At 45.7% G+C, this 12,182-nt stretch overlaps 1 protein-coding gene across 1 annotated transcript; it reads left to right on the plus strand.

The window, feature by feature from the left end:
* The first annotated feature begins 418 nt into the window (after positions 1-418).
* neff1 (neuronal intermediate filament family member 1) lies at positions 419-6,594 on the plus strand. The gene is made up of 4 exons (XM_069166083.1): positions 419-1,552; positions 3,403-3,720; positions 3,902-4,026; positions 4,509-6,594. Exons 1-4 carry the CDS (start codon positions 803-805, stop codon positions 4,864-4,866), a joined length of 1,551 nt encoding a protein of 516 aa, XP_069022184.1. The 5' UTR covers positions 419-802; the 3' UTR covers positions 4,867-6,594.
* The last annotated feature ends 5,588 nt before the right edge of the window (positions 6,595-12,182 follow it).

Consider the following 12,182-nt stretch of genomic DNA (forward strand, 5'->3'; position numbering starts at 1 on the left):
TTACTCAATATAGGGAGTCACTGCATTGGAAACTGATCGTTCTTCTTGTAGGTGAGGCTGTTCATGCAAGACTGAAGCCGGTGCTGTGAGGCTCATCCCGTATTCCGGTACTGCGGAGGTCGCGGGGCTCAGAGCTGGATGCGGACTGCAGCAGCAGAGCACAACACAATCTGGCGCGCAGCTCCACGCATCGATCCCATTTGCTATTCTGCTGGGACAGCAGAGAAAAAAAGAAGAAGAAAAAACCCCTGCAATGACAGGACAGTACGGACTGAGGAAAAACGAGACAGTCCCGCGGCGTGATAAGTGTACCAGGGTAGAAATGACATTACACGCGTGGTTTTATTAAAGAGTTTATTATTTATATTTTAGTTGCGCGTCAATAAAACACGAAATCGTGACCCAGGAAGGTAAAGAGAGGTTTAATAGGCCCGCGGTGGAGATCTGTGTGCAGTAAAGTCCCCCTATATACAAAACGTGATCGGGATTTGGAGTTGTGCTGCTGCCTGGGCAGCGGAGAGGAGCTGCATGAGTGAATTCGTGTCTCCCCAGAGGGTGGAGGCTTTCTGCAAAAGCCAGCAGGTTTCCCCTCGTCTTCCGTTGTCGCCGCGTCAGATGACGCGCCGGCGCCCTCGCTATAAGAGCACCTGTCCTGGCCAGACATCACTCGCATCTCACTTTTTCTCTCTCTCTCTCTCTCACACGCACCCTCACCCTCACGCGCTCCTGAACTCCTCGCACACTTTCTCTCTTTTCTCCCGTACACAGCAGAGGCACCCGGACGGACTCCAACTCAGGAACCATGAGTTACTCCAGCGACTTGTACAGCGGCAGCAGCTCCTACCGGAAGATCTTCGGAGATGCCCCCCGGTCCGGTCGCATGGGCGGCGGCAGCAGCAGCAGCCCGTCCCGCCCGCACCCTGCGGGCTACCGCAGCAGCCACCGCACCTACGGCTCCCCCACCGCGATGTCCTCCAACACCTACCGCAGGACGGCGGCGCCCGGCCGCGTCTTCTCCTCCATGCAGGAATCCATGATGGACCTGACCCAGTCCACCGCGGTCACCAACGAGCTCAAGATCATCCGCACCAACGAGAAGGAGCAGCTGCAGGGCCTCAACGACCGCTTCGTGTCCTTCATCGAGAAGGTGCACAACTTGGAGCAGCAGAACAAAGTCCTCGAGGCCGAGGTGACGCTGCTGCGCCAGCGCCACAACGAGCCCTCGCGCCTGCACGAGCTCTACGAGCAGGAGATCCGCGAGCTGCGGGCGCGCGTCGAGGAGCTGACGCACGAGAAGAGCCAGATGCACCTGGACTGCGTGCAGATGAACGACACGCTGGAGCGCGTGAGGGAGAAGCTGGAGGAGGAGAGCAGGCTGCGCGAGGAGGCGGAGAACACCCTGAAGGGCTACCGGAAGGACGTGGACGACGCCACCCTGGCGCGCCTGGAGCTGGAGAAGAAAGTCGAGTCCCTGCTGGACGAGATCGCCTTCCTCAGGAAAGTTCACGAGGAGGAGCTGCAGGAGCTGCAGACGTCACTACAAGCCTCTCAGGTACACATCCCCACCGGGGTCTGGCGACCCGCAGGCCCGTACGCCGGTCCCGGTTCTCCACCTGTCAGATTTATTATCAGCCACCAGTTTTCAAAGTCATAGAATCACGTTACGTCGTTTCTATTTAAAATAACAAGCCTACATATCGTTTTAATATTGCTACAATTACTTAAGCTCGTGCACGGACTTCACAACGCATCACACTTTATCGGAGGCTCCTTTATTCCTTTATTGTTTTTAATAGACCATAAGACTCCTATAATACAGCACATAATAACGCATAATCAACAGATGAAATGAGCGATTCGTTACAAATGACATATTTTAAACAGGTGATAATAGTCTACTCGGTCAAATACGCATTTTGAAGCAGCTGTTTACATGTAAACAAGTTTCCCTCAGTAGCCCGGGAATATAATAACCTTTCATAAGTGTTAGAATTGAAAAGTAATAAGAGTCCGGAACTATTTTTTTTTTGTTTTTTTGTTCCCACCTACGACATGCTGCGTCCTCTCCAAACGGAACACTGCGCACTGGAAAATTGATGGCACTGCAGTTCTGTTTCAGCACCACGCGCTGTCCTTCCCTCCCTCCCTCCCTCCTCCTCCTCCTCCTCCTCCTCCTCCTCTCATAGAAACATCTTTTCTTTTTTTTTTCCTGTAAAGTGTGTCGTAAAACTGAATTAACTGTGGTAACAATCAGAGAGTATCATGTTAAATAAAAACGTCCTCAGAGCGCGAAGGTCGTTGTAAAGTCAGGGCAAGGTGCTCTGAAACCGAGGATAATGGTGATGTTTTCATCAAAGGAGGTGTGGAGGAGGTGGGGGAGGGCAGACGAGGGGGGGGGAAGAGAGAGAGAAAAAAAATGCGGTGAAATAGCGCATTATTCAAGGGTGTGGTCGTCCCCCCCCTGGGTGGGTGGGGGGGGGAGGGGAGAGGTGGAGGGCAGCTGGCAGGACAAACCCTGTGAGGTGCAGTAACATTTGTTTTAAGCAGCACAACAGTGGAAATACTTTGATAATGTGACAGGAAAAAAAAAAACCAACAAGAAGTTCTTTCCCTCCCTGAGTGTGAAGGAATCAACCAAACCATCAATAGTATCGATTTGTGTGTAAATATAGAGGCTCCTCCACTTACTCTGATTATTTATGGACCTGAGGTATCATTTGTGAAACTCTTTGAGAGCTCATCATGTTGCAGACTGAGCAAACTAAAAATAATAATAATAATAATAATAATAATAATAATAAAAAAAGGACAAGCAGCAGCTTTCACTGCAACTTTATATACTATATAAGTATAAAGGGATGCAGGGACGGTTGCCGGGTAGATTTCGCCAGGGTTTCTTTCACCGACTCCCTGCGTGGGGGAGGGGTAGAGGGTGGGGGGTGGGGGGGATTTCACTGCCATGTAAGCTATTGACAGCACAGCTTTCTCCGAAGCCCGAGTCAGCAGTCGATTCATCAGTCCTGCCGCGGTCCACCTCGCCGGACTGCAAGTCAGCTCATCAAACTCGGGACTTTCCTATATCGGCTGTCTGCAAATGAGATTGTTCCATATTGAACATTAATACGTCTTATTGGGATTAAAAAAAAAAAAAAAATTATGTTAAAGTAACGAGCAAAAAAAGTAAAAAAAAAAAAAAAGCATTTAAACAGACTGCAAACAATTCTGCAGTTTTTCTAAATGTATGCACACAAACATTGTGTTTTCCTTCAAAATAAAAGCATTATAGATGAATAAAGTTTTAAATATTATCATATTTTTATATATATATATATATTTTAACAACAAGCACTCCTATTAATAAAAAGCCTCTCTGTTTTTTTTCCTCGTCTTCCCTGCGTCCAGGTGTCGGTGGAGATGGACATGAGCAAACCGGACCTGGCCGCGGCCCTGAAGGACATCCGGGCCCAGTACGAGAACCTGTCTGCCCGGAACCAGGCCCAGTCGGAGGACTGGTACCGCTCCAAGTTCGCCACGGTGACCGAGGCGGCCGCCCGCAACCAGGACGCCATCAAGCATTCGAAGGAGGAGCTGAGCGAGTACCGCCGGCAGGTGCAGGCCCGCACCCTGGAGATCGAGTCCCTCCGGGGCCACAACGAGGCCCTGGAGAGGCAGATCGCCGATATGGAGGATCGCCATAACAACGAAATCGGGGAGATGCAGGTACGGTAACAACACGTGGTAAAAGAGATTAGATGCATTTTTTTTTTTTTTTTTTTTTTTACCTTTATTTAATCAAGAACGGTTGAAAACATGATTTGCGAAAGACCTGCAAAAAAAAATAACATACATTTTGAATAAATAATTAATATTTCACGATATAATTGTGTGTGTGTGTGTACAGGACACCATTCAGCAGCTGGAGGCGGCCCTGCGTAGCACCAAAGGAGAGATGTCCCGTCACCTGCGCGAATACCAGGACCTGCTGAACGTCAAGATGGCGCTGGACATCGAGATCGCCGCCTACAGGTCTGTTGGCGTCAGAAACCACAACGGCAGGAATCAATACGGGAGATTAAACTCGCCTGAATACATCACACGTATATTCATGTTTTATTTCAGAGCTTTATATTGTTCCTTTTTTCTTTTCTTTTTTTTTTAAGAGATTCATACGCGGTAAAAAAAAAAAAAAAAAGTTTATATTGTAATTTGCATTTGAAGACACGTGACGGGTAAAATTCACCAACAGCTTCACTCATGTAAACTTTTTAACTTTTTAAAATACCGCTGACGTTGTTAGGATCGGTCTCGTGTGCACAAACTCCAAAAGATCTCTGGATGCGTCTCCAACGTTTATCAGCAGGACGGTCTTACGGATTCCTGTAAGAAAAAAAAAAAGCGGAGGCGCTGCGACGGCGACATTAGATCCCTCCTGAGAGACACGCTGAGACAAGAAAAGACGAGGAGGTGACGTCATCTCTCTCTCTCTCGTTCTCTCTCCGTCTCCACAGGAAGCTGCTGGAGGGCGAGGAGTGCCGCCTCAGCTCCGTCGGCGGCGCCATGGTCCAGTCCGGCTACCCGGGCTTCTCCTACATGTCGGCCCGCACCTACAGCCTGGGGGCCTACAGGAAGTTCGAAGCCAAGCCCGAGGAGGAGGAGGAGGAGGAGGCGGAGGACGAGGAGAAGGAGGAGGAGGAAGGAGAGGAGGAGGCAGAGGAGGGAGACGACCAGGAGGAGGCTGAGGCGGAGGAGGAGGAGGAGGAGGAGGAGGAAGAGGAGGAGGAAGAGGAGGAGGAGAAGAAGCCGAAAGAGAAGGAGGAGAAGGAGAAGAAGAAGGAGAGCCCCGCCGGGAAGATCAGCAAGACCTAAACTGCTTGTTTCGCCGACGTCATCGTCATCATCATCATCATCATCATCATCATCATCAATAACGCATTCCACATCCCACCGATCACTTATGGATCTGGTTCCTGTTCACATCATCTCTGTCTCACACACACACACACACACACACATCTGCACACATCTGCACACATCTGCACACATCTGCACACTCCAGATGCCTCACATCTTCTGTGTTTTTTCTGTCTCTGCTCTGTAATCTAGAAGTGATTAGTTTCAAACTTGTATTAGACGATGAAGAGGCGTTAGACAAGGAACCGATAGGACGGCGGCGGCGGCGGCGGCGGCAGAAGAGTAAAAATCGTTTCCGTGCGCCGCCCGAGGTCGTCAGAAAAGCGCCGGAAAGCGAGCACGACGCCACAAAGTCCGAATGTTTCCTCTCTTCGTACGAGCAACAATTAAACGTGCCATCGGTATTCACGCTTAAGAGCAATCAAAAACAATCAGCACACAGACTTTTCCAGATAAAACGCACAGATCCTGGAGCATGAGAAAAAACAGCCAGTCCAACTTTTACGGTGCTATTTGATTTTTACATATAAAAGTTGGGGAGTCCCACGTAGGGGGAAAGTTTCCATCCACAGAACGAAGCTCCACCAGCTCAGTCCTGAATGTCGGCGCGTCGAGAGCAGGAATGTTTTTCCGAGGGGAAAAAAGGAAAACCCGGAAGGAAGTCCAACCTCCCCGCACACATCTCGTGCTTCCATTCTCCTCCGCACAACTTCCACATTTCATCCCTCTTCTTTCTTCTTTATTTCCTGCACAGCACGGCAATAACTCGGAGCTCGGGAAGAAACAATTAAAAATATATCTGTACATACAAAGTGTTGCGGGAGGGCAGGTGGTGTAAAGAAAGTGCATCTTTGGGAAATGAAACAAAGTAGAGTTTAACATTGCTGCTAAATATATATTTTGGGAATATAAATGATCCCACTCCCCCCCCCCCCTTTGATTGGTTCATTTGTCAAGGAATTTAGTGTGCTTTTTTTTTTTTGTTGCTTTTTTGTTTTATTTATTTATTATATTCCCTTCATTTATTTTTTTAGACAAACCTGTTTTCATTTTCCTCATAAACGTGGTGGTGCTTTTGTTTAATCTAAAGGGGGAATTAGGAAAACGAGGCGAAGGACGGCGGGGCGTCGCTGTCGAGCGTCAGGCAGCTGACGGTGACACTGACGGCCCTCAGCCGGGGCTGCAAGTGGCAGATGATGCTGGGTTCACGGTTATAAGGTACAGAGTCACACATAAGGGCTATTTTCACCATAACTCCTCCTCCCCACCCTGCCCTGAACTCTTTTTTTTTTTTATTTTTTTTTTTTTATTAATTTTCTTATTTATTACCATCGTTCATCACCTCTCTCCCTCGGGCCTTGACTGATGAATCAACCAACCGGGCATGAATGCATGGCCTGATTCTCGGAGCTTGAATATCTGCTGGATGGGATAGATTTTTTGCTTGTTGTGTGTCGTTCAAAATTGAAAACGATAAAAAGAAAAACTTGCCTTAACCATTGAATGAAAGTTAAAAAAAATATATAACATGCTTTCACCTGCATCTCACTTGTTTTCTGGGGATTCAGAGGAGTGCTGACACTTTCCAGACCGTTTCTGCTATACAACTGTGACTGTATACGTGCTGCTATCTCATGCAGTGATATTCTTCTCAAAGCCAAATAAAGACATTTATTAACCAAACATCACCGTTTCTCCGTGTCCTCAGTCGAATGAAAACTAATCCAAAACACATGAATGAGTGACAAATCTGAGAAAGATATTAACAAAATAAAATATTCTTCAACGTTATAGATGCAAATTCTCTTTGAAATGACATATTATTGTATTAGAATAAAAGAAAAAGATCATTTAATGTCTTCATAGGTGTTCAGTGCTTCAAGAAGCAGTTAAAAAAAGAAGAAAAGCCTAAACATTAATTTCGTATGATTTCAGTAAATACAGGATTAAAGTTTTGCAAACTTGCATTTAAAATAGGTACCAATAAATCATAAAACAATGTGGAATCTATTTCTATGCGCAGTGTTGTACCGATAAAGCCGACAGTGACACACGATGCTGCTGAAAAGTTTGCTGAAATATTAAATATTAAACAATGCAGGAAAAGGGTGACGCTGACATGATGATTAAGGTCCCAGAAACACTAAATATTAAAGCCTGTATTTATTAATGATAGAATCTCCTTCACACATTTGTTGTGCTCAAACATGAAACTGCATTGCTCAACCTCATATCCGAGGTCGACCATGAGGCCAACATAACTAAACACAATATGCATTCATTCACTTCAAAATGACTCTTCAACTGCTTTCAATTCACACATTTCGACTGATATTCACACGGCTCACTCTTCATCTGACGTTTGTGTAACATTGCTTTACATTCAAATGACACCACAACTGACTTCAGTGCATATTTCAAATGACTTCCTTTTCTTACACTTCAGCTGATTTCATCGCTTCTGCTAACTTCTCACATAAAATACAAAGTCAATCCATTTTTCCATCATGGTGTCGTTAGATTTTCTCCTTCTAATTAGTGTTCTGGTAGTTCTTCTCCAAAAACAAAAAAACAAAAAAAGTTTCCGTCATTTACTAACAATAAGGCGTCAAAGAGAGGTATGTTTGGGGCGTGTCTGGTTTAATTGATGCGCCTGGGCTGCAGTATAAGTGGGCGGGGCATATTGGTGTCCTCCCTTTGTTCTTCATGGCTCGTCCAAATATGGTCACTTCCTCCTCCAAAAACCAAGCTGGCGAAGGACCATAATACTACAACACCACTTCCAAACAGCACTTCACAAGACAATCGGGGACATCACAGTTGGTGGACACTTTGAAGTGGCACTTTAACTCCTTTCATTGACCTCTCATTCGGGGAATATTATTTTTATTTTCTGGTTTTAGGACTGCACGTCAAAGTATTCGAGCGTCGGAGAAGATGGGTCGCGGTGAAAAGAGGTTAACGAGAACTTTGTTATTAAGTCTGGCGTCAACTCATTTACTTTCATTCACAACAGAAAGTCCACCGCACTTTTAGTCACATGCCGGCCTGCATCGCAGCCTTCACGCCGTGGTCAATACCTCACAAGGTTTGAGGCTGCGTAAACTCTGCCAGGTGTTCCTCGTCACGGCGTCCCGACTGCACCCGGAGGTGAAGGATGAGGCCGGCTAAGATGGACGACCGCTGCCAGCGCCGGCCCACCGGCACAGCTGTCAACAGCAAGAACTTCATCACAGCCACGGACTGTTTGTTTCCCTGCTCACAGACTGTATTGTGCTGTGTGTGTGTGTGTGTGTGTGTGTGTGTGTGTGTGTGTGTGTGTGTGTGTGTGTGTGTGTGCGTGCGCGGGAGACTCGGCACAGTTGGCGAAAACATTATCAGCGCTAAAGAGGCAATCAATAAATCTGTCAGAAAAGCCGGGCGAACGGAGCAAGGACGAATGTTTTTGGACCAAAGTATTAGATGAAAAGGAGCTTCAGGAAAAGAAAACGCAACGTGACACAGCTGGCCGTGCTCGGGACGATCGATAAGAAGTTACATTACACATTGAGACGGATCACCATAATACCGCATTTGCTCAGTCTGTGTACTGAGTTCAACTTCACATCCTTCAGCCTATCTCTTATCCTACAGTGACTCTGCATCTGCAAAGAGTTCAATTCATGTTTAAAAATGACTTAAGTCACACGACTGAGTTACTTGTGTGCAACTCAGGGCGCAAATTAGCTGTGGATTTCTTTCATTTTCTTATTTTTAGCCAAATTAAATAATACTTGAGTCAGACTGTGATGCATTTTTTTAATTTTTTTTTTTTTTTTATCACCTACTGCATTAAGTATCATGTTAAAGGAATAACTTGACATTTTGGAAAGTAATCTGACTTACAACTCTCATGTCTGTCTGTGTAAATATGAAAGCTGCAGTCAGTCTGCATAGACTGTTTATATAAATGTAGCCGTAGCCTCCGGGTCTTGAAAGTGAAGGCAATGCAGAAGTGCCTTAAAGTGCAATACCAGTGAGGGCCACCAGGGGCTGGCTCCCAAATTCTTTTTTTTTTTTTTTAGATCCAATAGATTCCCATTTAAACAGCATTAGATTCTCTCATCAAATACAAAGTTATTGAATTTTTCACAAAGTCCAATGAGCCGTCATTTGTTAAATTCACTCCTTCTGATCATTGTTCCGGTGGTTCGTCTTGAAATAAACCCAGAATTAATTAGATATTAGTCCTCAAAGAGACCTCTGGCTCCAAAAAAAGGAAGCTGGCCAATTGTCTGTCACGTAACAACCTGTAAACCACAGGGAGTTGCTTTTACGCTGGTTTGGTTGCTTATGACATGCAGACATTTAAAAGTGGCTTCAATCTGAATAATAAATCTCCGCGTCATAGCAGATCTCCAAAAATGTTGAACTATTCCTTTAAATTACAAATCATTCAAATCCTGCACAAACTCGAACCCATGACTGGAAATCAATACAGTAAATGAGAAACTTAATACCCTCTGAAATTGTTGTTTTGCTGACCACTAGTGGTTCAACTTGTAACAGGTGTAAACCTCTGACAGTGTGGCTTTAATCAAAGAGGCCAGTGACACAGAATTTGTACTCTGACGCTTCTTTAAGGAGTTGTTGTGTAAATCTCCTGCCGGCTCCTCGAGTCTTCCTGTGAACTCGGTGTGATTGATTGCCGCCACCCCCCACCCCCCCCCCACACACACACACACACACACTCCCTGAGTGACACAAGGTGAGTTATGACTCAGCATGGACCTCTGTGGTGGGGCGGTCAGACAGGGAGCGTGTCAGTGGGAGGGGTCGAGGGAGGGGTCGGGGGGAAGGGGGGGGCAGATTTAATGAAGATGTAAGAGTCCGATCAATCCCTCAGCAGCTCAGCGGGCCCGGCGGCCGGACCGCGGGGTCGGCCTTGATTTGGCCGTGCTGCCGCTGCTGCCGTGTGCGTGCTGAGCTCCGCTGTCAGCAGATTCTGTTGTTGTGGAGATGCATACATAATTGAGCCGCTCTCCTCCTCCTCATCCTCCTCCTCCTCCTCCTCATCCTCCTCCTCCTCCTCCTCCTCCTCCTCATCCTCCTCCTCCTCCTCCACTGCCCTCTCGAGACCCTTCAAGATAAAGCAATATATCCTTAAGCGGTATCTAACAGCCTTTCCCTGTTCCCTGTTCCCTGTTTACAAGCTTGTAATTACATTTCCTCTTCTTTTTTTTTTAAGTGATGTAAACACAGACATACCGCAACACTCCTCCGGTGTCCTCGTGATGGCAAGTGCTGACATCTTGAGTGGACGCTTGGCACGTGTGCGTGGCTTTCTGCGTTTTTCTTTCTTAACATGAGTGTTTCACAGCTTTAGTTTCACGGAGGTAGAAGTTTGTATTCAACATGATGGAACATTTGGCCTCTTCCTGTGAGCTCATTTTCGGTGTAAAGATCTGTCTTTTTATTCATTGTTTCTCTCCGTCTTGTCCTTCCCCTTCTCTGTCTCCCTTCATCCTTCTGTCTCTCTGTCTGTCTCTGTCCCCCCCCCCCCCTTCCCGTCCCCTCCTCTCCCTCTCCCTCTCCCTGTAACTCCATTGCTATATATAGACTTCTGCATTGCAGATGTCCTAGAGCCCTGCAGTTCTGGAGGAGCTCGCTGAGGAGTCCCAGCCAAAAACATTTGGGCAGCCTTGACACACACACACACACACACACACACACACACACACACACACACACACACACACACACACACACACACACACACACACACGCACACGCACACACACAGAGTCCAGACAGCAGACAAGCTGTGCCCCACAGGACGGGCCGGTTACAGCGTGACGGGACTGAACACAGTAACGCTGCCCATGTGCAGTCAACGCACTGCAGTAAGGATAAAGTGCCCCCCCCCAACACAGTCAAATCCACTGCAGTCCTAATCTGTGGATGCGTAGGTATGTGAGTGGGTGGTATCATGCTAATTTCCTGAGCTATTTCCTTTTTAGTCTTGTTGTAGGGAAAAAAAAAAAAAAAGCCATGTCATGGCTCAAATTAAAAAAAAAACACAAAAAAAACACCTTTGGATGTTTGAAAGCTTCAAGGACGAATGGTGAAAAATCACACGTTCAAAAAAACACAATATTCATATTGTAAGTACATTTTTCTTCGCGCAAGACATGAAACATGATTGTAATTATTTATTTGGTTGTCAGTTGAGGACGTTTATCTAAATAATACAAGTATAAACAATACATTAGGTAAAGTATTACATCAAATATAACCTCACCACAAACATTTACAAACAGCAACAGATGTAATTTAGGGACAGCAGTTATGGAAGAAGCAAATGAAATAGAAGAGAAAGAGGAAGAAAAAAAAGAATTGAATTGTAATTTAATGAGGGCCTGCAGACATTAACATCGAGGTTCAGTGCAAATTAATGAACATTTTTTCTTGTTTTCAAGTTGTTCAATTCCAAAAACATCAAGTATATTATCAACAAATAAAGGTTAGACATCATTGTGTCTGATGTCTTCTACTGATGGCTGAATGTCGATTAACTTTAAGCATCAAATGGAAGAAATCAGCAGCTTTTATTTGTATTTTCTTGATTTTCAAAGGAGGAATTGGCATCAGATCTGCCAACCAAAAAGGCAATTCAAACAAGACAGAGAAATAGGACTCAATATAAAAGGAAGACAAGATAATATAAAATAACCCTTGTAAAGAGGATTTAAAGGGATTAAACTCCATTAGAAGATAGAAATAAACGATGTAGACCTCAAGGAAAGACACAGCTGAAGTATGTGAGCAGCTGCAGAACACAGACAGCTTTAGTTCCTCTGTTCAGTCCATAATCTGACGTTTTGATTCATTTCCGCTCTGATATTGCGAAGACCTCCTGAGCCATAATTCATTCATTCATTCGTGTGGTCGCTACAAGTCATTTGGGAAAAGTGTGTGCAAAAATCAATGAGAGTCACGGAAATCAGTGCAGCCGAGTGGAGATTTAAATAAAGCAATAAGTGGTTAAGTGACCTTTGGCCTCGTTTCAGGTTTTGTAGATCGTTGTGCAAGTGGTGCCTTCAGAGGTGCGCAGCATCAACCTGATGATCCTAATGTTGCTTCATTGGCTTCGTTAATGTCATTCATCGCCGGCTGAAGAGAAAGTGAACACCTACAGTATAATGTCAGGTCTTATTGAGCTGTTGTATTTGGGCTGCGACGCTCGCCCGCCTCTCATTTCTGCTGCAACAATGCTGTAAGCCATTAAATAT

The sequence above is a fragment of the Embiotoca jacksoni genome, unplaced genomic scaffold, assembly GCF_022577435.1.
Source record: "Embiotoca jacksoni isolate LCO1_2020_lvr unplaced genomic scaffold, fEmbJac1.0.p SCAF_37, whole genome shotgun sequence".
In the NCBI taxonomy this organism is placed as follows: domain Eukaryota; kingdom Metazoa; phylum Chordata; class Actinopteri; family Embiotocidae; genus Embiotoca; species Embiotoca jacksoni.

What these genes read in the sequence shown, in the direction of transcription:
- neff1 (XM_069166083.1), top strand. Translation starts at nt 803, where the DNA reads ATGAGTTACTCCAGCGACTTGTACAGCGGCAGCAGCTCCTACCGGAAG. An exon ending in CGTCACTACAAGCCTCTCAG is followed by an intron (nt 1,553 to 3,402) that starts GTACACATCCCC and finishes CCCTGCGTCCAG; the next exon opens with GTGTCGGTGGAGATGGACAT. An exon ending in ACGAAATCGGGGAGATGCAG is followed by an intron (nt 3,721 to 3,901) that starts GTACGGTAACAA and finishes GTGTGTGTACAG; the next exon opens with GACACCATTCAGCAGCTGGA.